The sequence below is a fragment of the Typha angustifolia genome, chromosome 7, assembly GCF_048772165.1.
Source record: "Typha angustifolia cultivar Huaian chromosome 7, ASM4877216v1, whole genome shotgun sequence".
NCBI lineage: Eukaryota > Viridiplantae > Streptophyta > Magnoliopsida > Poales > Typhaceae > Typha > Typha angustifolia.
Window position 1 is genome coordinate 2,581,117 of NC_133245.1, and position 25,306 is coordinate 2,606,422.

The 25,306-nt window shown below is 36.4% G+C and overlaps 1 protein-coding gene across 3 annotated transcripts; it reads right to left on the reverse strand.

The window, feature by feature from the left end:
• Positions 1 to 97: 97 nt before the first annotated feature.
• On the reverse strand, positions 98 to 24,849 carry LOC140763416 (protein SABRE). 3 transcript variants are annotated; one of them, XM_073101603.1, is made up of 23 exons: positions 24,591 to 24,849; positions 23,480 to 23,591; positions 22,562 to 22,822; positions 21,325 to 21,590; positions 20,652 to 20,871; positions 19,462 to 19,635; positions 19,290 to 19,367; positions 17,913 to 18,164; positions 14,058 to 16,172; positions 11,549 to 13,436; positions 11,215 to 11,312; positions 9,810 to 10,166; positions 9,521 to 9,639; positions 7,861 to 8,116; positions 6,939 to 7,163; positions 5,439 to 5,578; positions 3,698 to 3,770; positions 2,952 to 3,053; positions 2,676 to 2,864; positions 2,147 to 2,497; positions 1,894 to 2,061; positions 1,124 to 1,511; positions 98 to 643 (listed from the first exon to the last, which is right to left on the reverse strand). In XM_073101603.1, exons 1-23 carry the CDS (start codon positions 24,659 to 24,661, stop codon positions 540 to 542), a joined length of 8,007 nt encoding a protein of 2,668 aa, XP_072957704.1. In that variant the 5' UTR covers positions 24,662 to 24,849; the 3' UTR covers positions 98 to 539. The 3 variants fall into 3 exon arrangements, with proteins under 3 accessions (XP_072957704.1, XP_072957703.1, XP_072957705.1); XM_073101602.1 differs by having other exon boundaries at positions 9,810 to 10,169; XM_073101604.1 differs by lacking the exons at positions 21,325 to 21,590; positions 22,562 to 22,822; positions 23,480 to 23,591; positions 24,591 to 24,849 and having other exon boundaries at positions 9,810 to 10,169; positions 19,462 to 19,630; positions 20,652 to 20,793.
• Positions 24,850 to 25,306: the final 457 nt, after the last annotated feature.

Here is a 25,306-nt window from a genome sequence, read left to right on the forward strand (position 1 = left end):
AATATAATTTGGACGGGTCATTTATGCAGAGAAGCAAGGCAGGCGTATTATATATACATTGAGAAAGAATACAATTCTGACATGATGCAAGATCACAAATCACCAAATGAAAAGACCTTTTATTGATTTTCTCAGAATAGACTAATGCAACCAGAAATATAGTCATACAACAGATCTCACCATAATCTCTTCTAACACTTAGGTGATCGTTGCTATATACAAATCATAGATACAATGGGGGGATGCAAATCCCCCAGTAATATATACAAGATGAAGCCTTGCCGCAAATCACCGACGAAGCAGAGACTCAGTCTTCAGGAATTCCTGCGTGAAGCCACTTCCATTGTTTGCACTAGGAAGGGCACATGATTATTTGAACACCAGCCATATTGCCTCCACCTTCGATCACTGTATTGATCTCAGGTAAAAGAAACACTTTAATGCCTGGGTGTTGACGGCTGCTCACACTCATCACCAGTGAGCTTGTTATCTGTGCCTCAAAATAGAATATTTTCATCCCAGCCAGTAAAGTGGTTTCTCTAGTCATGGAAGTCCTCGTAGGAAGAAGGACCAGAAGAATCACTCTGAAATGGCGTGGTCTCTCTTGGTGTCGATGGAAGAGATTCCCGCTGGAATGTCAACCCTATGATGAAAGAAACATATGTACATGTTAAAACTTTAAAAGTTTCAAGGGGATAATAACAATGGGAGCATGGTATTTTGTTTAATTCCAAAAGAGATAAAAGTTGACCAGCTTCAAAAGGTTGTAATGACATGAGAGTAGTTCAAGGAGATGCAAGTTGAAGCACTCAAAAGGGCTGAGCATTTCAGACATGCTCCAATGCATAAAAGCACTAGAACATTTCAAGTAACCCAGTTTATTGGTTCTACCATATTGTAACTATCTAGAACTGAAAACCTTGATAGAACTCATCATGAATAAACATGAAAACTATTCCTCAATATGGCCTGAGATCTCCAACTCAAACAGTTGCCTCTGCTATAAAAGTTTGTCTGTGATCAATAAGCTTTCAGATTTGGGGTTTTCGACATATTCCTATTTATGAAAATAATATCGTTTCTGGTATAGAGATTTGACAAGGTATGAGAGAAGTAAACTTACCTGAACTCTTTTGGCCTCTTGAACGGAATTTCTTTGTGTGCCGCCTAATAAGCTTTCTAGCTTTTGTAATTGTCAGTTGCCTTGCAATGGGAGAGAACTCAGCATCACTCTCACTCCATTCGCCATGGAATTCATTATCTGCGTCACCTCTCATTGTTCGCAGTACGAATGCTTTTGCCTTGCGGCGCTGAGAATTGAAAAGTCCCCTGATGGAGGTGACAAATCCCTCCCCGGCCCCATCACTTGGCCGCTTCAGCCAAGATACAGGGAAGTTATCAGATTTACCAGGTTGGCCTCCATCACTATCACTGAAATTAAGATCACCTTCAGGAACAGCAGTTCCATGTGCCTCCCTTTGGTTCTGGGCTTTATCTTTGAACTTTTTACCCTGTTGTAAAGAAGGGACAGTTAGATCCATTGCCTGCGTGGCTGAAAGATAGTTAATCAACTACAGTGAAATTTTCTAATTTATAACTTCCAACACTTTTTAGAAAAGAAATCATGCAAGTAGTTCAACCAGGACATTTAGCTAATCAGTTACACTCTTGAACATCAATCAAGAGAAACACAGACAGATAGACACCAAAAAGAGCAGAGAAAAAGAGGACCATCAGGAACATTATAATAGCGCAGAGACATGAGAAAAAAGCTGAGTTGTGTGTCTCAGCTTAAATTAATTATTCCCAGCCTCTACAACAATTATCTGAAATGCATGCAAGCAAGTCAACCAATCCATGTCATGTATCATATAGTCTGGGTATAGTACTTGCCTGCATGCCAGTCACAGACTTCAAAACTCCCCAGATAATATGCTTCTTAACTCTTGAAAATAGCCTCCTCCATGTACCAGTAAAATCAACACGATGAAATGTATCCATCAGCAGCCTTAGATCATTAACTGCAAACCTTGATCCCTCATAAGTAACAAGCAACTCAACCTATCAAACCAGAAAGGAATGAGGTAGGTTAATCTGCATATAATCCTGAAATTATAGAAACTGATACATAGAGAGAGACACCAACCTGGCTTATCTTGATATTATGGAACTCCATCATCTTCCGAGTTCTAGCTCTTTTTTCATCCTGAGATTTCCCAACTTTCTTTTCCTCATGAGACAAGCGACCAGATCTGACTGGCTTAGAATCCTTAGGCTTATTTCGAGATATCTCGTTGACAGAATGTTGGTGCTCTGGTGTTAGATTAAGGGGCCCACTCTTTGAAGAAATATTTGAAGAATTCACTTGCAATACAAGTTCATTTGCTACAGACTCTGCAACATTTTCTTCCCACGTTCGGTCAAATGAAGAAGTTCGCCTTAACTCTGGTGTTGAACCGCATACCATATTTGCTTTCAGGCTTTGCAATTTGGATGTCTGCATGCAAATCAAGTATTTGTGGAATATAAATATATCTAATTCTAAGAATCTAGAGCATTATAGAACATGCACACACATACGCGCGCCCGCACACACACAAAATCTACTTAACCCAAGCAAGAAAAGAAAGTATGGAGCAAATAACAATTATACCGTCAATTCTCTTTGAACTCACCTGGGAAGTATCACCATGAGTGGAAGCTTGGTGAGATCCACCATTAGGTAATGTGACTGTAGCTGCACTCAGTCTTCCAGGGGCATCAGATTCTCTAGTGGAATGGCTGCTTGAAGCAGCTGCTTCAGGACCAGTGAAGCTTTTCCTTACCCTTCTTGATCCAGCAGAGGTTGAAACTCTCCAAACTTCCTGTAAATTTATTTTACGCCATGAAGAAAGAAAAACAAGATATTGAACTAACTAAAGTTAATATAAAAAGTGTGAGATTTGAAGCACCTGTCGTCTTTGAGAATCCTGCTCTTCTTCTGGGAAAAAGTACTCCCACATCATCCTATACATTGTTTCAGTCAAATATATCCTCAACGGATAGATATCCACCTGCAGTAGTTGAAATGATAAGAAACCCAGATGAGATATTCTCGAATAAATGTAGATATCCACTCAGTGGAAAACTAATAGAAGTGGCATACACGGAAACTGACTGTGTTAGTACCTAAAGAGTTAAGACAGAGTCTATCAACTGAAAATCCTGTTTCTAAGGAGTCGAACCTTTTCTATCTTTTCTCTTTCTGATTCACTCAAGTATCCTCGTAGAAAAATTAGGTAAGCAACATTTAGTTACACCTACTCAGGAGGTCCAGCTACATGGAATTTTTTTCCACCAATCATCACTACATGGAATTTGTTCCTTTCTTTTTCCCAGTTTCTCCCATGTCAATGTTTTTCCTCCTCACCCTCTCAAGTTCTTGAACGAACATATTAAGTGGACTCAAGTAGATTCAGTTAATATAGATAAACTGCAGCATCACTTTCTAGACTTGTAACCTAAGTATTCACTCTAAGCCAGGATACTATCTTTTCTCCATTACAAGCGTAACAAGAAAATAAAACTTACCAAAAGAAGTTACTGAAAAGTTTTTGTTCCATTTTTCTAAACTTAGTCTAGCTTTGGGCAAATTCTGAAGATGAATCAAAATTACAAGCAGCAAAGAGAATATTCAAGCCAATGTAGACTAAGTGACCTGAAAAAGTTCGAGAGGTGAATTTCCATCCTTTGGGGCACCTTGCTTAGCATCCACACGAAGCATTACATTTCTGCAGAAAAAGGACCAGAAGATAGGAGCACTATAATTAATCATTTCCAAAAAGAGTGACAAACTGATAGGAGAAAGATGCAAATCATGACCGATGCACCAACAAAAGTGAAGGTTATATCTCTTGAACTAAAGCATGTATCGTAACAACACTATTGATGTGCAAAGTGAAAGAAAGAAAAGGGTTAACTACATTAACCACATGTACTTTGGCATAAAATCACTTATACCTCTCTATACTTATTTTTTTTTAACTTAACTCTATTTATGACCAAAGTGAAACAGATGACATCGTTAACAGAATAATAGAATTATTGAAATCCCCTATCATTTTTGTTAGACAATAATCTATTAGGGGAGAAGGGTTTTTGTTTGAACAACACCACCTCTCCCTTCTTCTTTTGCATTTAATTAGATGTAAGTTCCAATTTATTTCTTAGTTTATATGTAATGATAGAGGGGTATTTTAATCCAAAGTTCGAAAAATCAGGATCGAAATCGGGATTGGCCTTCCGAAAAAATGATATGTATCGGTCGGATCGGTCATATCGGCCGTATCGATCGCATGGATCAGATCGGACTTTTTAATTACATAAAATTTTAAATATTATTTTAAAATGTAGATAAACTTCTTAAAATTTAGAAGAAAGCTTACCAAAAATAAGAAAATAAAAAAGAAAAACTATCGTGCAATAAAAATTGAAAAAAGAAGAGATTAGAAAGAGTGTGAGTGGAAGAAAATCAAACAAAGAAAAACATAATGCAGTAAAGAAGAAGAAAAAGAAGAAAAGAGAAGAAAAAGGGAGAGAGTGGAAGAAATGAAAAAAATGAGAGAAATAAAAAAAAATTAATTAAGAAATTATATACCGGAGTTTGTTGGAGTTCACCGGAGTTCGTCGGAGTTTACCGGAGCTAGATCTCTCCGTAAGAGAAACAATGATTATATGTAAGGAGAGAAAAAAAAGTAAAAAAAAAGTAAAAGAAAGAAAAATAGTAAGAGAGTGAGAGAGAGAGAGTGAAAGATCGAGCCTAGAACCGATCCCGATACGGATCGGCCGATACGGCAAACCATGTTTTAATCCATAAAAGTCAAGAAAGTGAAGGAATACAGCTAGTCAACCATATTTGGAAGTCAAAGGCATTGACATTGTTAACTTGGATGGAAACTTTAACAGTTTTATTTTAATCATAATTATAAAGAGTTAACTAATAAAAGTATAAGCATAATCGGGTAAAGTGATTTTTTATGCCAAAATATAGGAGAGTAAAATGTATTTAATCAAAAAAATAAAGTAAAACATGGAAGTCTAAACTTTCGGCCTGCACACCAACCAAAAGTAATGATCCTTAACTTCAGTTGTCAAGTTCTCACATATAAATGATTATAGAAGACGCAAATCACAAAGATAGACAACATATTTCCCATGTTACATAGGTTGTGATGTTGGTATATGTTGTAACATGTGATGTTGGTATATGGTGTAACTGCAAAATCACATAAAAACATATAGCCTAAGTATATCATAGCTGGCATACTTGCCAATTGCCACTTCAAAAAGAAAATGCCTACACAAGTAAAATTTAGAAATATCAGACTGCAAGGTACATCAGGTACATGAACAGGTTAACTTTTGCCAAAACAGCAACATAGCGGGAAGAAAAGTCTTACTTTCCCCACTCAGGAGGTGCATTCCAAGCAGATAATAGCATATCAGATTTGGCATTAAGCAAACAATTTCGCACCACAAAGGACTTGGTAGTGAACCGAGCAACACCAATATCTTTGTAGTCACGATCAAAATCATAGATCTGCCATAATTTTCAATGCACATATGAGTAAATTGTGAGGCAATAAACCAATAGAACAGCTTGCTAGGACGAATAAGAAAAGTAGACAAATTAAAAAGCTCAATATCTTGAGATAAATGCTCTAATGGGCTCCAGAGATAGAATGAAAAAGGAAACATTGCAGCTTAAAACTTTGACTGACTAGTCCCTATGAATGTCTCATCTGAGACCTAAAAAAAATGCATCAGTGCTTTTCCATAACATTGATATCACAAAAATATCAACTTATCACCATGTAGAAATTGATAGCTATCATTGCAAAGTCATCTCCCCCATCCTATCAGCAAATCTCAAGACACTTCCTCTTTAACTTGCCATCATATGATGCAAGACGCTTACAAAATATTCAGTCAAAACTGAGAGTAATGACATCAAAAACAAATTATGAAATACATTGCATATGTGTATGCTCTATGTTACTAATATACAGCACTTCTCAATGTTCTTTGTTACTCTCTCTTTGCCTATTGAAGAGTCTCAACATGTCTCTCCATAGAACAGGGAGGAAAGGACAAAAAGGGCAGCACATGCATGAGTTATCAGTAGAGCCTTTAAAGAATTTTAACATAACATGTTCACTTTTAAGAACTTTCAAAAGAGGGGGTTGTTCAAAAGAACACTACATAACATCTACAAGAAAATATCTCTCTAGTTTATTCATCTTAAAAGATCAACACTCATCTAACAAAAATATCATAAAACACCAGAAACAAGACTCAGTAGTTCAGCATGCAAGAAAATAAAGGGCATTTATGGTTCATAATTGTTGTCAATATCATATCAACTCCAATTTGGTCTCTACATCCACAGACAAAAGTATAAAACAGCCTAGCAGTAACACATAGCAACATTTATCTGAAAGGAACATCCTACCACCTAAAATAAAGATAAAAGTCTTTGAAATTTCCCCATCTTCATTGGCTCCTCATTATCAGCAAACCCCTTCTAAAGAATCAAAGTAGAACCCGAGATGTATGCAAGTCAAGCTTGATTTGATTGAAGTATCTAAAACACACATAAGTACTAGAATGCAATACCTTATTGTGTCTATTATATTGAAATTGCAGCATCACAGTAAGATGCTTCAGATCATAAATCAATAACAATACATTGCAATGTTATAATTGTTAAACTAGCATGAAGTTGGAACTCAATGCACTCCTGCTGTTACACATAATTCGACATGTGATGTGATTGTAAATACTGAACCTCCTAGTCAAACAGAAATCTTAATGACGATATATATATATACACACCCACAATAGCAACCTAGTACAGTGCCAATTAGTAACAGTTCATTGGCAGAATTGCAGACACGCACCATATCATTTATCTCCGCTTCTGCAAAAGTTTTTCCATCTGCAAGCATACTCCAGACAACCTTGTTGATTCTCATTGAAATCCGCATGGCACACGAAGGGCTTTTATTCTTTTCTTTCTCCATCAAGCGTAACTGTGCAGCTTTTTGTAATGCCATTCTTAATTCAGAGGAAGCAGTTTTCCTCAACTTCTGGATATTTAGCAGTTCTTTTTTCAGTCCTTGCACCTGAGCAGAATGCAAAATATGTAAATAAAGAGAGCTACCAATGTATTAAATTGTAAGATGTGGACATATAAAATTTCTGATACTGGAAGATCTTTGACAATATAAGAACCTCTTACTAGGAGGATAAGCCATTAGATTTTAATTCCTAATACTATGTTTGGAACCAATTTTAGATGGACAGATTTTCATTTGAATAGAATTTAGTTAATTTCATTTTGAATTTTCATCCACTACTCAGAAACTAATGGAATTGAAATGAAATCCATCTAATGGAAGTAAGAATTTATTTCCTCATGTTGTTCCTATTTAACCTTTGGCCATCAATAAGAATGTGATCAAACAAGGGTTAGATGTGAGATTCAAAAAAGTTAACTTAGTGGGAAATGATTTCCGCCAAATCCGACCTCAATACTCTAGAATCCATCCAAAATGCACTGAAATCAATTGAAAACTGATAACTTAATTGTTCCTTAGAAAATTCCTCAATTGAATTCCAGGTATTTGGGGTTCCAAACAATGTGTAAATGAGATAAACAAGTATTTCAAATAGGCTATCCTAAAATGACAAATTAACTTGCGCAATCTTACAAATTATCTGCTGTTAATCATATCCTTTGCCTCTTTAGATAAAGATACATACACTGAAAAGAAAGCTTTGTATTTAATTATTTATTAAAGTTAAACTGTTAAAGCCTACCAGCACCAACTTTCCGCTAATGACCATCCACAAATCATCATTCCTCTCTGGAGATAGACAAACATCAGCTTGAATATCACCAGTTTCTGAAAGAGTCCTAATGTCATCAAGTTGTAATTTCCTCTCCCTTTCTCTTTGTTCAAGGCTGATCTTTGCAAGTTCTACCTCTTCAACTCCATCAGGAACCACCTCATCAGCCTCTTCTTCAATATCATCGTCATCTTCAGAAGGGTAAGAAAGACTACTTTTACGAGGCCTAATAGAACAAAAGTCACATTAAAGGTATCAATCACAATAGCAAACATAAGTTCCCAAAAATTTTAAATTACGCAAGTAGAAAGATATTAAACTTCCATGATATGGACAAGAAAACAACTAACCATCAGCTAAAGGTTTGATTACCTGATAACCCAAATGCATAGTTATAGAAGTAGTTTAACTACATGGAGTTGCAATATACAAAGCACATGGAACAAATACAAAATATGATATTTAAAAGTTTGATATGGCTTTAATGTCTACAGTGGAAGTGAAAACTGAAAAGTATAGGCTCTGTATGAAAAAACTAAAACTTCCTTCAAAATCACATGAGCATTGAGAATGATACTAACAAGTGGTGAGCACAAAATGACCATAAACTTCAATAGCACTTAATGCGGTAAAGTTTCAAGAAGCATCTTGATCTTGAGCAACATATAATTATCATTATTTTCATCATCATCCTATGTTTTTCCTAACATTACTCATAAAGAGTGACTAGAGAACAGAGTTTCCAGTAAAAGAGCCAGATGTTAATATGATCAATATTTTAGTCGATATGATAACATCCCTCTGGAAATCATTTTCCGTGCTCCCAGCCAAACAAAATTCAGAAGAAAGAGGGACTTGCCATGGAAGTTATACAGCTGGTTAGCAACTTGAGTTATCAAAATCCCTGACTGCAGTTTAGGCTGATACAAACTAGGAACGATGATAAGTCCTCATCTCATAGGAAAGATAGGGCCAAAAGAGCAAAAACTTTCAAGCCAACAAGAGTATCAATTCAATTTGTCTTAAATTCATATTTTGTTGCTTGGTTAAGATGTTTACGCATAAACACCTTAGATTTTAGATCTAGTATTTTTTACCCTCACAAACAGAGATCATGCAGACCCACAGATGTATTGTTTATCTATTCTAGGGTTTTCTCTTTTATAGTATAACAAGGGCAGAGTCGTAGAAAGAACAATCACTTATAGAAGACCATGTTCTGTGTCTTCTGGACAGTCCCTCATATGTCTGCTTCTTTTCCTGAAACTGTCTAAACTCAAAAATTAAATTCTCATTATGCTGACAACTCTCATTTTCTAGTTGCTTCTCATCCTACTATCACGCCATTCTTTCCAACATTTAATCTCTTGAACTTCACACTATCTTCTGCAATCCCACAAACTACTTCCTAATCAACAGTTTAGCTTACAATAACAATGCTGAAAAACCACTTTCTCTAACAATCTTTAACCTACAGTCGAAGATTTAATCAAGATAGCAATTAGAAGATAAGTTAACCATATAGGAATCAAAAGTATCGGATATATTGTTAAAACATAGAGCCGAAAGTTCAATGCAAAAGAACCTAGTATTAGTACCAAGGAAAGAATGGTCAAGTGCGGAATCTCACTTAGGAAGCCTAGCAAACAGAAGATTGCTGAGTACATCCAGCATAACCTGAAACTGACGTGAAGTCATCGTTGCTGTAATATTAGGAGAGTTGAAAGAGAGCTCTTTTAGCGGCTTCACCTGCATGCCCAAAAATAAGCAGTCACTAAACAGTCACAGAGCTAATTACCAACAAAAAGCTAAAAACCAAACTTCTGCAAGATACATATATCGCATAATATATAGGTTCTCCTCTATCAAGCATCTAAAGTTTGATTAGGGTTTAGATGGTTGGTAAACTTAAAAAATACCTTCAGATCTGCAGTACCACCTTTGTGCCTTGTGTAACGGAAGTACATTTGACAAGGCATAAACACTCTCTCAAGCAAGGCACCAGTGCGTTTTACTTTTTCTGAGCTCCTCAGAATCTTAGGCAGCCATTGAAGTCCAGCACCTGGGTCAACATCAGTTGGTGCAACATGAGCTTGAACATGTTCTAGCATCACAGATAGCTCTGCCCTTTTCCATGTCATTTCAGGTTCTGACTCAGGAATCTGCAAATTGCTGGAACCAAGCGCTTGCTCTATCATCTCATATCCCACATGAAGAACTGAATGGAATGAACGAGCTAAAATGCGGCCACTTGCTGCCGCAAGAAGAAATCTACCCTGCTATGGATAAAAAGTCACTATTTGCTCATAACAGTGTCGCACATCTTGAAAAAAGCAAGAATTATTCAAGGTCAATAGAGTTTATATCTAACAGTTTAGCTAAAACAATTCATCTTGAGGTAATAGAAGAAATATAGTACACATAAATGAAATATGGGGACCACTTGCACTCAACAAACATGTGAACAATTCAAGATAATTTTTTTATAAACTTTCAAATAATTTGAACACTCAATACATTACAAGAAAATTATATAATTCAGAAACCTTACAGAATGGTGTTATCCCACTGGAGATACCTTAAAAGCTTATGTAATTTAGGCTAAGGTGGCTCTTATTAATTGCTAGGATCTTTTGATACATTAGATTCAGCAAATTTGAAGGGAAGTCATAGATGTCCGGAATCTTCTCCCAATTAGAATATGGAAAATCAGAAGAGAATATAGCAAGAGATTTAGAATGAAATAATCAAGATAAGGTATAAATATATTTGAATGTTTACTTTATACTCTTCCATCTTCTTGAGGTTAGAGTCCATAAATATCTTCCTTATAAGTTATAGAACAATCAAGTTAACAGAAAAACATAATAAAAAATTTGTTTTCCTTCCGAGGATTGCCCCAGTGAAACATGTCAAAATGTCTGTTAACTCAACTATTTTAACAAGAGCACTTGATTCAAAACAAAGAGAACCTAAAATGCTACAAGATGACAACCTAAAATGCTACAAGATGACAGCTCACCTAGTATTGCAGACCAAAGAAAAGGGGAAAGAAATAGGCTTTGCTATGATTATGGTGCAGTTAGGAGAAAGGACAAAAAAACTGTTTTGAATTAACCAGGCAACTAAAGCTGTAGAAAGATATCAAAGTGAAATAGTGTGATAGTGTGATCACATTACATAAATTACAGCAAATAATCCTAAGCACGTACACTACAGAATAATGCAAACAAAAGCTTGATGTCACCATTTACATATTCACATAAAAAAGAGGCCACAAGTTGCACGTGCTTCTTTAGTTGTACAGAAAATATTTTCACTTACATTAGCTTCTTCTGAATGCAGATTGAATTGAGGTTGAATGACATTCACCATGAAGTGTCGTGTCCCCTCCGATGGGTCATCAATGTGTCCATGCTTCACTGATAGACGAGCATGTTAAACTCAGGTGCAAAAATGTAAATAGAAACAGACCCGACCTAAATAGTTAGCCTTTTCCAATAACATTAATTCATCACATGGATTGCTACAATTGAAGTCAAGTAGAAGAACGAAACAGAGTCAACCTAAAAATGAAGATACCTTTCGCTCTGTCAGGATGAAACAAGAAATGAAACTTTTCCATACTATATCTGGGAAGGAAAATAGAACAACTCACCAGCTATATCGGAGGATGAGCAATTTACTCTATTTGAAGGAGATGGACATGAAACTGGCCCTAAAGTCTCAACCTGTGCTATAGGAGAACTGACACCATGCAAAGTAGGAGAGTTATCGTCCTGATGCATTTTTGACGCGTCAAACTTCTGTTTTTCCTCGATTATCTTCCTCTGTGCATACTGACGAGAAGGAGAAGGTTTTGGAGGTTCAAATGCTTTGGATATTCCACCAACCCAAGACCAAACAGCATCTCTATTTTCAATAGTCCACAGAAGCTTAAGTCCATAAACAAATACACGTTGACAATTGTCAGCTATTACAACATTAAATCCATCATCATCACTAGGATCAGATCGTGTATGGTCACTTTCGCTTCCATTTTCAAATTCAGATCTCACATAAGTCATCTCGCGATTCTTCCTCCCAGCTTCTTGCCATGCCAATAGCCTGGCTGGATCAGCCTTAGGAGCTTGTCTTCGTATTGTGAAATAATCAGAAGATAAAAGAAATCCAACATCCGGTTGTTTATCTGTGGAACTACTCATATAGCTGCACTTCTCATTATCCATCAGCATAGTTTGTGAACTTTTTTTGGTTGTTTGAATGTCTTGAACTGTAGAAGAATTACTCTCTCGCTTTAAATACACCTTCAGCACATGAAGGTCAAGCCCCCGGTAAACAAGATCTAGAGATTCACGCTTGCAATCAAAAGTATACTTCTGCTTACCTCGACTATAACAGAGTTCATATTTCAACTTACACATTTTAAAGGTTAGACCACTAGCAGGATCATCATCCCCTAAAGGCATGTATTTTATGCAAGAAGGAGTAGCATCAAGTCGAAGAAAGAATTCTGTCATTACTTTGTCTAGTGATAAGTTACCCGATCTGACAGCTTTGGGGATTCCAAAACGTGGCCATCTAGAGAAAGATCGCAGTTTATGAGGAGGACTATAATTCAAACTCCACCATTTGAATATCCATGCGAGGTCATGGGCTCCAATATTCATTGTTGGGGAGTCAGTATTCTGCAACTTCACTGAACTCTCGTAGATAGCCCCATCTAGCAATATGCTATCTCCAAAATAAGGCATAGTATTATTATCACACAAAAGCAGAGAGGGTCTGAGAGAGAAGTTCCATCTGAGAGAGAGAGAAGTTGAACGAAATGGATCATAGACTTTCTTCCTTGGTTCCCCTTCAATAGGAAGGGCATGTAAATAATGGTTCAGAGGATTGCCAGATTCGCATTCCCAGTCCATGACTACTTCAAGAGAGAAAGCAGGGGAGTAGAGAAAAGGACTGGTCACACCAGAAGGAACTTTTAGGCTGCAATTTTTCATCAAACTAGCTAAACTGCTAATGTATATCTTAAACTCCTTTGCAGAGATATCGACACGCCCATCTGTTTGCTGGATATCCATGTAACCAGAAACTATCTGAAGTTTGTCAAGATTCTCATAAGGATTAGATGTGGCAAGGAGGTTCCATGTGGTCTCATTGAAATACAGAACAATCTTCCCATGTATGTAGTATCGCATATCATCCCACCATGGCAAGCTCCGTTCCTTTTTAGGTGCTTGATTTTCTGAAATTAAATTTGCAGAAAATGGAATATGCATAACAGCTTGGTCCTTCAAACTGGAACTGCAACTCCTCTTGCTAAGATTGGCTCTTCGTAGGGCAACTGTGAATGCATAACTTATATCTGCAAAAGCTGGCTCATATCCCACTCCAAAAGAAACTTCACCTTTGTGAAAATATACAGGCAAGTTCGAGTACATCTTCATTGGTGGAGTTGTACCACTAGCTGAACGTAGCATGCGCACTTTATGCCACCTTCCAATGAATACATCTTGATGTATTTGAGGTTGGAAACATGTTGCCTGCAGCCATCAATACAATTCAACAAAATGCCTAGAAATAGTCTAAAGGAAAAGACACTTTCAAAATGTTAAATGTGCTCCACAAGTGGATCGATGAATTCAGATTCCGTAAGATGAGTATATAAGGTATAATAAAATCATAGTGGATCAACATAGAGTGATCTTGATTAAATTTTACGATGTCTAAACTCTAAAGTAAACTAAGAAGCTCAACAAGATATATGCAGTAGCAGATTTTGGTGTTGCACTTCCTAGCATGAGATAGCATAATTAAATACCAAAATATCACACAAAGCAGGAGAAAATGTTTATACCGAGGTATTTTGTCAAATTGTCAGGGTGGTAGGGTTTCAAATAGAAGAAATGGTTAGCATCCGAAATAGAAAACAGAACAACTGATGTTCGAAGAATCATCTCTCAATCATGGAACACAGTTTCAGCCATACTGATACCAAAGAGGATAGCACGAGAGACTCATCTTGCTGATAGGGTTTAATATGATTAGCCATGAAAAAGTATTAAGATCGTTATCACTAGAAACATGTAAATACGGGGACCATATGGTAAGTGAAACATATAAACTAAAAAAAAAATTTGAAAGAACAGAGTAACGAATGTGACCTGCTGAGCAAGAACAATACGACCTTGACATTTGCCAGCAGTTCCAGAAAAGAGGGGATACGTATAATTTCTCAGCTGGATGACTAAAGACCCTGCATGTACAACAATGTCTCTTCCATACAGCCGGGAGAAAGGTATGTTTTTGTCAAGGCAAACAGGGTCAAGTTTCTTTATGAATTCAACCATTTCAGAATCACCACCTTCAATTTTGGTCAAACTAACATCCAACTCAGTTGCCGAAAGAGACAGAAGTGAAGCTCTAGTTGTGCTTGGTCTAAATGCAGCTTGACAACCTCTTGAACATGCACCAGATCCTTCTGCAAACACCAGTTTCTTACATGCCTGATAATAAGAACGAAATGATTGCTTATGGATTTCTTCTCGTATTCCTTGAATAGCTATCGTATCATGAAGATCAACCTCAACTCCATTATAGAGAATTTTTTTTTCCAAAAATATATCATTTGGTTCTGCACTTCCTGAAACTTTATTGCTAGAAGAGATAATCTCTTCAAGAAACCTCAATCGAACGCCTAACTCACAAACTTCCTTCTTCATCAAGTGGTAATGTTCATCAAGCCAACCCTGTATGGGCTCTTCCTCAATATCTGCGGTGAGTTTTCGTATTACAAATCTGACAGATCCAAATTTTGTTGATCTGGTCCTTGCTTTTTTGTTTCCCATTTTACCAGGGTAACTGAGACTGGTTTTTGCAGCAGTAACAAGCTTTAGGCCTCGTATCATATCCTCAACTGCATCTTCTATGGCACGTAATGGCAACCTGAAGGGCATACATATATGAACATCAAGTCCTTGAATAACCCAATCTCTTTTGGTCGAGCACTCAACTTTTGGGTCAAGCATATTGCTTGTTGAAATTGGAATACACGAAATCTGCATGCGGCTACTTTTAAAAACCCTAGCTTCATTTAAACTGAGCATAACCCCCTCCATCAGAACACCTATCTTGGCATTTTCAGAAAAGATAGACTGAACATGAATCATTGCTTCAACGCCATCTGCAAGTTCAGCAGATATTCTTAAAATTTCCACATCGACAACAAAAATCGACTCCCTCTTCTTGTGCTGCTTCTCAGGCCGCACTTGGTTCAAAAGAACATCTTTCTCAAGTTCCTTGTCCTTTAAATCAACTGATTTGAGATTCAGTTTATTGTCAGAACTCTGGAGCTTACTATTAAGCAGCAAGTACTTCAAACGATTGAAGATGTCATATAGCACCAAATGTACATCAGGCTCCCATCTGAGAGTTATATCAGTCGCACTGAAAAGGGAACATACAGCAACATCGGCGAGCCCACCACTGCGGCGAACAATCTTAGCATTCTGCAAATCAAACAAAGTTACTTTAACACTGGGCTCAAGCTCTTCAAGATCTTCCTGGTAGATTGATTTTGCTCTATCTATGTCTATCTGTGCTGACTCCTTTTCCTTGTTTACGCACATTGCCAGATGAGAGATAAGTAGAGATATTGAGAATTTCAAATTCTTGCAACGACCTGGAAGTGTTGAAGCAATACTTGCTTTGCGTGGTGTACCATCAGCAGAGACACTGATTATTACTTCACCACCTTGAGAACCAAAGTTGACACGCTTTGGATCTGCAACAACTGTATCTTCGATATTCATGTCACCAGAATAAATTATAGAGCATTTTTCCAGATTTAGTTTCAATATTTGTGTCCCTTTTGGCGACTTTTTATTTAAATGTCCCACCTTTTTCTCAGCAGTTCTTTTACCTGAAGAAAAAAGGCCTTTACATAGGGTCCTAAAAGACATCAAGTTGAGCACGAGAGATTCAACATGCTTGAAGCCAAATTGTATTCCCATACCACATATGTCAACGGAAAATACAAATGCCCATCTACCTTGTTCAGGCTTTTCTTGGAAGTCAATTTCCCTGTATCCCCAATCTAGGCTTACCCGCGCAATATGCATCAAGGAACCAGAATAAGTTTCTACGTCAAATACATTTTCCGTCAAGGACTCTTGATATTCATCATCCATGTGGAGATGTAGTTCGCCAAGTTCAGTATGTACTTGAATCTCTTTGGTTGCTATGTTATCAGCAAATAAATGGGAAGACTGAGAGCAACCCTGCATCATGAAGAGATGTTATCATATGAAAACCAATAAAGAAACAGAACGGAAAGAAACATTCATCATCACCTATGCCTTTTTCAAACAAGAAGAAAAATAGGGAGCATGTGAGCATCCATCCTCAATTTTCTGGGCTTACAAAGAAAACGTAAGCCTCCTCCACGATTTTATATTCTTTTTATGACTAAAGTGTATATTAAAAGAACAGATTGAATATGGCACAAATTTATATGAGCATGTATCAGTTTCTGCACATTGATATTGTAAGACGAGGGGCAATTAACACACAATAGCCATGGTCTAAGAAATAAGAACTATAAAGATAAACAACTTAGCTATATTTTGTTCCTAATCTCATTTCTTACACAAAATAACATCACAATATAGCAACCAATATTTAACTTTAAAGAAAACAGAGAATTGCCAGAATGCTTGTCATAATGCAGAAGCAGCACTAGCCATCCTGCAAAAGACTGACATTCCAGATAAATTTATAATTCGTAACTGCCGTGGTTTGACATGATCCAATTTGCAGGAAATATTATTAAAGCACATAGACACTCGTAACCATCAGACTAAAAATTCATTTCCCACTTTTGTCCGCTCCAGAAAGTCAGTGCATTTCAAAGGGCTAATTCCAAGAAGACATTCCTTTTCTTCTGTCTGTTTTTTTCCCACTTTTGCTTCATTGAATTTCTCATTCTAAGATGTATTATCTTACTGGATTTAACTAGATTACTGAAAACTACTTGTTTCTGTAATGAAGATCTTCATATATGATATAGGTTTCTAAATCAGCATGACATACAGAGAATTAACTTAGGAACAAATCTAGCCAATCTCTAATAGGAACTCCTTTTAAAGGAACCCAAAGGTTTGCAATTATTTTAGGATCAAAGGGAGAAGAATAGTAAGAAAAAGAAATCCAGATAAGTTTAACCAACCAAATGAAGATCTTTTATAATTTCTAGCCAATCAAAAACATGCAGAATCAAACATGCACCTCAACTTGGAGAGAAAAAACAACAGAGAGCATAGGGGTAAAGGCGGCAGAGAAGAACAGAACAAAAAATGGAAATGCTGTGAATTGGTAGCAGCAGCGCATGTTCAGAAGGAAGGCTTCAGGGAGAGAAAATGTCCAAAACAGAAATGGAACAGTTCATAACAGCTGGTGCCTGCTTGGTTAGCCCAGCAAAATTGAGAAGGAAAACATCTCCAAGAGCGCCCTATATATGTTTCAAAAATACGACTTAAATTGGGCTATTCATCAAAGAATCAAAGCCAAATAATTACAATAACACAACAAAAATGAGGCAGTCTTTGTACATGAGGCCCCCTCCCATGGGGGATCTAGGGAACCAAGATTTCTGCAACATTACCCTTAGTTGTGATGAGGTTGTTTCCAATATTAATCTCACAACCTCTTGGATGTATGGGACAAGCGGCAAGCCATAACATTAGTTCCATAACAGCAATTAAAATAACAAAAAATATAATATAACCTAGAATGCTAAATCGACTAGAATGTACCACAATGAAACAGTGAGCAGGAAATACTAGTTCAAAGTAAAGGTACACATACAAAGTCAATAATAATGCAAAATCAACAGACTATATATTGCAGTAAAACTGATATACTTGTATAAATATCAAAGGCACCTGAATCAGTATACAGTTTAGGTGTAGAAACTGAACATTAACATTTTGTGTCCTACTTAATAACAGTAGAGAACTCACATGGTATAAAGCCACCCCATTAAGGTTGTAAAGCACGATAGACATCTCTGGGGCTGAGACAGTACAGTTCCACATGATGGGTTTCATGTCACCTGCTTGGGATCTTTGTGCATAAGGATTCTCCTTACTAAGAGTCATTTTCTTCCTTTTTGATAAGTGAAGGCGCATCCATGGAATTAGTCTGCTTACAACAAATTTGCACTGGGTACCACCAAGCTTGGCATCAACTGCAGCTCTAATTGGTAGAAGTGGCTGAAAGCAAAGATATATTTCGATCATCAAGTATAAGATATATATTTACCTATGCATATATGTACTGATGCTTAAGATCTTCCCATCCTTGTGCATACGTGAGTTATACATGCAAACATATATAAGAATATGAGTGCATAAGCTATGAATGCATATATCTAAGATAAGGAACTCTTCAGACGAGTAACAAAGAAGGAAAGACATACATCTAAGATAAGGAACTCTTCAGGCAAGAATAACAAAGAAGGAAAGACAGCCAAATAATCAATGTAAACTCATGCCCTAATTTTATGTCATATGCATGCGAGTTGAGGTTAAAGAACTAACAATAATTCTGTAAATAGAAAGAAAACAGACAACTCTTGCACAAAAATCATATATATAGTAATGCTATTATATATCATAGATGTGAAACCTTATGAACCATCTACTAACTACATAGTTGAGCAAAATATATGACTCCAAACTCTCCAAGTTGAGCAACCTGTACAACTTCAATTCAAATGAATATAGTAGTTAGTAGTTCATCAGTTTTATTCACGATTTGCAATAGTTGCCTCCAGAAAGAAAAGCAAAAGCCAAAAATATGGTAACTTCCCAACTCCTTTAACCTACTAAGTTTCAACTTTGTACAAGAATATATCCATTATCCAGTAACAAATGACATGATAGCAAAAAAAAAAAAAAAAAAAAAAAAAAAATTTAGGTACACCCTTGAAGGTGAATAAGTTTCAACTTAAACTATAAACCCAACTCTTCAAATCAAGGTTGCACAGAGTGATCCCCTAGAATCAACCTACTAGCTAACTTTATGTGTTATACATTAACATGACAATATGCCTACAAATCAAACCCAACAAACTGAGCTGAACTAAACTAAGGCCAGACCAGAATAAGTAAAGCACTCTACTAAGTCAGTTTTCAATTCTTTTTTTTTTTAAAGGATAGCTGGGAAGAAGAGGCGATACAAGATGAGAATTCTACACAATCTTGAATAGAGTCCTCCCATTGATATTCATGGTAGTCAATAACTACTAAACCAAAATATACAGATATAACTTTGAAAATTAATAGGACAAATTGAGATGGAGAAATGAAAAGAAAATTGCAAGATCACCAACTTACTTCCAAAGGAACTTCTAGTGAAGCAACAACAGCAACTTTTAGAATTTCCAAGACAGAAGTTGCACCTTCCCTTAGCAACTGAAAAGACAACAATATCAGCTAACTGAACAACAATGCAGCACCAAAAGACATGCAAACGGAGGATGTTATCAAATAAAAAAAAAGAAGTTACATGAATTTCACTTAAATCCATTTGAACATCAAAATGTGGGGTAGCCTCCTCTGGATTATCATGTGATTGAGATCTAGTACTAGTAAGCTGGATGCCGGTCACGTTGTTCTCAATGGTAAGTCCTTCACCGAGGTGCATGAACTTCACATCAAGCTTTGGCACACTGAAGCTAACCTTCCAAAGAACAAATATGTCTTGTTAGTAATATTTGCATACCTATACAGAAGAAATCCAGTTTCACAAGTAATACAATTATAACTACCATGAGTAGAAGAAAAGAATCACATGTTAACCTTCCAATACATCAAATAGTACAAATACCTACACCTGTTATGATAGTTCATCTCCTGATTGATTGTTGTAGGTCCAAAATCAGATGTAGATTAACTGATAATTGATAATAGATGATATTCACCGTTCTAATGAAATAATTAGGTTTGCATCCTAAATCTAGGAACTTAGATCAAACCAAATTACCTTCTTTTCCTTCTCCTAAGATGCTGTGAGCACCTTGTGAGTTATAGGCTTATAGCATCCCTCTGTTCCTACTGAAACTTATTTTTGTTGGAACTTACAAGTTCCTTAGTCCCTTTTTATTTTCTCTTATTTAAAATATAGCCTTTTAATTCCTCTTATTTATTCATGGACATTGTTTTCGAGTTAAAATTGACTGAACAGAAAGCTCCTGATTGACAAAATAGTGACTCCATAATAGCATTCGCTGTGTCCTCCAGCATCAAATTTGTCACTAATTCCAGTGCATTCATTGCTAAACATTATAGTCAATTGTCACACATCGTAAAAGAAGCACCAGAAAAATAGTTTATCAAGTTATGAAAGACGACTCCAATTTTTCTTGAAGCCTATAATATAAACAACAAAAAGAAATATACATGAATCAGATTACAAGCACCACCATGGGAAGTACAAAAGTTGAAGAAAAACACAATAGTAGTGAGTTTTTCCTTCCTAATTCCTATATGTAATGTTTAAAAGTTCACTTAGTTATTAAAACATGGGTATTAATCTAAAATACCTGATATGTTATGAACAGATGTAGCACTAGAACAATTCAAAGAAATAGAGAATAGAAAAGGGAAAAAAATTAAGTGGGTGAAGCTCATTCAAAATTTAACGAGTACAAGAGTATCTAATGCAATGCATAGTCAAATCTTTTGAAGGTAACAAACCTTATCTGGGAATGCAAAAAATTGCTTCTTTATTGATGATAGAGAGGATTTATTTTTCAGAGATTTCTTAGCCGCTGTAATGTCCAAAGTAGCACCTCCATTGTCAACATCATTATAGGTCTCCAAAGTAGAATAATTCTTGCAAAAGAGGCCTTCATTGAGGCTGACTGTGATGTCCCCACATGCCAAATCCAAATTAGTAATTTTGACACCTCTTTCCCTGGTGATAACATGTAAAGCTGCTCTTAGACTAAAAATGTATGAGATATATGGCAAACAAAAAGCTGCATTACAAAATGATAAGATGCTTGACAATATTCAATGTTTCGAAGCATTATCTCATTATCTGCATCAATGAAGTTGTACAATCCGAAGTTTGTTCGGTCTTAGGCAAAGTGTTGATAGTTACAAATGCCTGCCTATGATAAACAGCAAATTTAGTACACCTACTAAAGGTATATCTAGAACCATAAGTGAATCCTTACCTTCATGAGTAGCCATTTACATGTAAAAGACCTTGTAGATAAAACAGGAAGAACATTTATCTATTTAAAAGAGTAAAATCAGTACTATTTGAAAATTTTAGCCTCGCTTTATTTGTCTTGCATTTCGAGTGTAATCCTAATAAATGAAAGTTGCATGTGTATGAATAAACTGACAAGATAAAACTCACTTCTCATGACCAAAATCGCAATTCACCGATAACTCTTCGCAAACAAATGGAACAAGATTCTTTTCCAAGATAACTGGAAATGCTTGATCAGATTGTAAGCAATCCCTCTGATTATAACTAACTGTCTGATCAAAACTGCACCGGGGATCTCCAAACTGTACAGCAAGAGGTACAAGGTGCAACTTGACACGAAGAGTTTGAGTGGACCCAGCAACTTTAGATATGTCTACCTTTAAATCTTTGATGTCAAAGATAGCTTTTGGAACCTGCACCATTAAAAGCTTCATAAAGCATAAATGGTGCTACAACATGCAGTAAACCTTTGAATCTACTCGACTGATAAAGGTAAATCAACTAAGCAGATCTTTATCCACAAGAGGATGGAAACATTTAAGTCGTAAAAAGAAAGATAACTAGATAATAATACAAGCTCTTCGAGAGATACTATGATGACAAGATGTCACGAGTTTTTGAAATTTTTCTAGTCCAAACAAATTTATGCAGAAGAGCTACACCAGACATGTTCACAAATAATTTCCATTTGTCAAGGTCCAATGACTAGAAGAAACTTTCAAACTTATTTAATCATTTTTAAAGCACTTCAAAATGATACTTATTCCTAATAATTTTCTAGCAAAATATCTGAGTCTAATTAAAATGCCTCGATTATCATGATCATTATCTAAGTCTTTCACAATTTCAAGGGTCAGTGGAGATAAGGCTCCAAGAAAGAACTGGCCAGCTTTTACCACAGAATGTCAACCTTACATCAACCCTCTATAAATTGAAGCTGCCATAGCAAATAAATGAAGAAAAAGACAAGCCATGAAATCTCAAATACCATTGTATCAGTAGGTGCATCTGCCTTAGATGGCAGAGATAATATCAGTATAGTGAACTGAGCATAAGGTGCCTGGAGAGGAGGGGAAATAAACTGAATATCATTTGGTTTGGCAAAGAACTTGATATTAAAAAAAAAAAGGCCGGATGGAGGAAAAGGATCCATACTCCCAAGTCAAACGGTAGGGAGTGAAAAACATTACAAAGCATGTACATAAAGGGTTAACTTGATATGCATTTTTTACTCTGTTCCATTTCCTTATGTACAAAAATTTATCTTATTAAGCTTATGTCATTAAACAATCCATATAACAATTTCTGTGCAGCTAAACCAGATTCTAATAATATATCGACTCTGAAAGTAGATATTCCCATGTCAGTTCCAGTAAATAGATACCTTGACAACTAAGTCTGTCACCGAAATTGATAAAAATCTCGCCATACTTGTAATGACTAGCCATTTCCCCTTTCCTGTAGAACGAGACTTCTGCAACTTACCGGTCTTCTTGTTTTGCTCGGAAGGCCTGACTACTACTTCAAAATCAGAAATTAACAACTGCAACTTTGGATCCTTTGAGATAACGCTAAAACCCAGCTTGACCAACGACTTGCGTAAGCTAAGTTTGATTTCACCAATTGATACAGATTCAATACCACCCTGAAAAAAAGGACAAGCTAAATTAGAGTATCAGTTGCACAAGCAATACTACAAGCAAATTTGGAGAAAAGATGAGATGAACTCCTTACCAACAGTTATATGAAAACATGCAAATCATGTCAAATATGATGCCAATATGCGCTAGCAGATAATTTTATTTCCCAAAAAGATGAAATTAAAAGAGGCAACTATGTTGTTGCTGGTGCCAGCTTTGAGTGCAAGCGGCTGCAGTACAAGGAATGGCCAAGAAAATCATATGTTGAAATGAAAAGTAAGATCAATATAAGTACATAATGTAATATGCTTTGTTTTCAAGGTCATAATGCATTGTCTCAATTCTCAGCAGAATGCAAATATATAGATTCTGACGGAAGATTGAGAAAATTACTGTTGCCAAAAGAGAGCAGAGAAAAGAACATAAATGCAAAATATTAATTATCTAGTGTTACTTTATGTAATGATCATCAGTCTTTGTGTAGTTTCTGTGTACTACGAGCTTCATGATAACCAACTAAAAGAAAATTTGTATTATCCTAAGCAACTGGGGACAATAATGATATAAGAATCTCAAAAAACATCCACAAAAAAAGAAGTATATAAGTCTAGAACATCAATATTCTATGAAAAAGACTAAATGATAGTATATGATGAATGAACCTTTCTGAATTTCACAGTGACATCTCTCAAACAATTGCATCCAGCAACCCGAAAACCAACAGAAGCTTTCATTATCCGGCTCAAAAACCAAGCCAACAACCTGGCAGCAAATCTGAAACATAGAAACAAGCAAGTTTAATTCAAAAGAGGACTCATCACGATAATCTATCAGAACAATCGATAATAATCTAGATGCACTTCAATAGATTAGAAAGCTACGGCAATTTATCAATGTGTTCAAGATAAAATGTAACTGGTTGTTCACTTGTTTGGATGAGTTTTCACAGAGAAAGCAAAATGAAAGGGAATAAGGCACATGGTTCGAGGGCACTAAAAATGCAAGCAACCGGACAACAAACTCAGCCAAAAAGAAGTATAAAAACAAGTCGAAAATAAAATAACTTTCCAACACTATTAAAAGAGTAAGTAATTTAAGTAATGACTGCAAAAATTAGTTATGATGTCAGTTATTGTCAAACCAGACTACCCTCAAATGTACAAGGAAAAGGGAGTAAAATCCAGTAAGATTAAAAGAGGGAGCAAAAGGTAAGGAATAAGGATCTAGTAGGGAAACTATCAAACTAGCGAGTTCCGACCTCATTTAATCTTATAAGCAACACGACAGTTTGGACACCGTAGAGAGCGAATCTAATTAATCAAATAGCAATTCTAGTTTCAAATTGCTCTTCGTAATAACTAGAGCCATATGACTATGGATCATGGCATTCCTCAAAACAGCACAGATCGCAAACCGAGGGTCTAAAATTCTTTCTACAGGTATCGAAAACAATACTTATACTTCCCCGTGATGAATGGACTTGGTTCTTCATCAGCAACCTACAATATTTTAGTTAAAGACAACTCGTTTTCTACCTAATTTCCTTCAGCTGACCGTTTTTTATAAACATAACAATAAAATGTAAAACATAGGTGGCATTGCAAGTTAGACATACAGATGTGAAAATTCTATTGCAAAGAGTCAAATTACAGAGCAAGAGACCATTGCATTCGTTTTAGATGATTGTCAACTAAAATGTACAATCTCCAAACAAAATTACGCCCAAAAAAGGCATACAGAAAAGAAAAATCAATAACTTCGTCGAGATCTTACGTGAAGACGACCCATCCGACCACCGAAACGATGAGGAAAGCAGAGAAGAACTTAACCGGGGAGGAAGCCATCGTGTCCACGCCTGGGGCTCCCGAAATCGGCGAGCACTAGAGCGGGGAGATCGAAGCCAATCGGGGAATCGGGTCCCCTCGAGGAATCGACCGCATGCCTGCCTATCGGGAAACCCTAATCTTAATCCGTCAATCCAAGATCTCACCTTTCCCGTCGCATCGAAGAGAGAGAAGGGGGGAGGGGGGAGGGGGGGGGGGGGGGGGAATCGATCTAGTGAGGGAGAGGAGGAAAATTGGCAGAGAGAGAGATGGATCCACTACAGTGGAGCAGAAGCTTTTGGACTGTTTCGGTTTTAGAGTTGGGATTGAGTCGGCGCCTTGGTCACCGCGGTTGCGTAAAGTTGAACCAAAGAAGACTAGAAAATAAAAAAATAAATTAAAAAAAAATGGGTTTAGCAAATATGGCTCAAATTTTTTTGTTATTTGCGAATAAGAGCTTATTGGGTTTGCAGTGAATGTACTTTAGGGTAAATTTTAGGGTAAATTTCACATTTGAATCGACCTACTAATCATGGTATGCACACAATTAATATGTTAGTACACTCATTATGACAAACTCTAATTGACTCTAACAAACTAGCCCATATTAAATTCCTGCTCACATTTATACATCATATAACTATGGCAGTACACAGAGCACCATTT

What these genes read in the sequence shown, in the direction of transcription:
- LOC140763416 (XM_073101602.1), bottom strand. Translation starts at nt 24,661, where the DNA reads ATGGCTTCCTCCCCGGTTAAGTTCTTCTCTGCTTTCCTCATCGTTTCG. An exon ending in CACTAGAAGTTCCTTTGGAA is followed by an intron (nt 18,165 to 19,289) that starts GTAAGTTGGTGA and finishes CTTTGCTTTCAG; the next exon opens with CCACTTCTACCAATTAGAGC. An exon ending in AAGAGGCCAAAAGAGTTCAG is followed by an intron (nt 644 to 1,123) that starts GTAAGTTTACTT and finishes CTTTCATCATAG; the next exon opens with GGTTGACATTCCAGCGGGAA.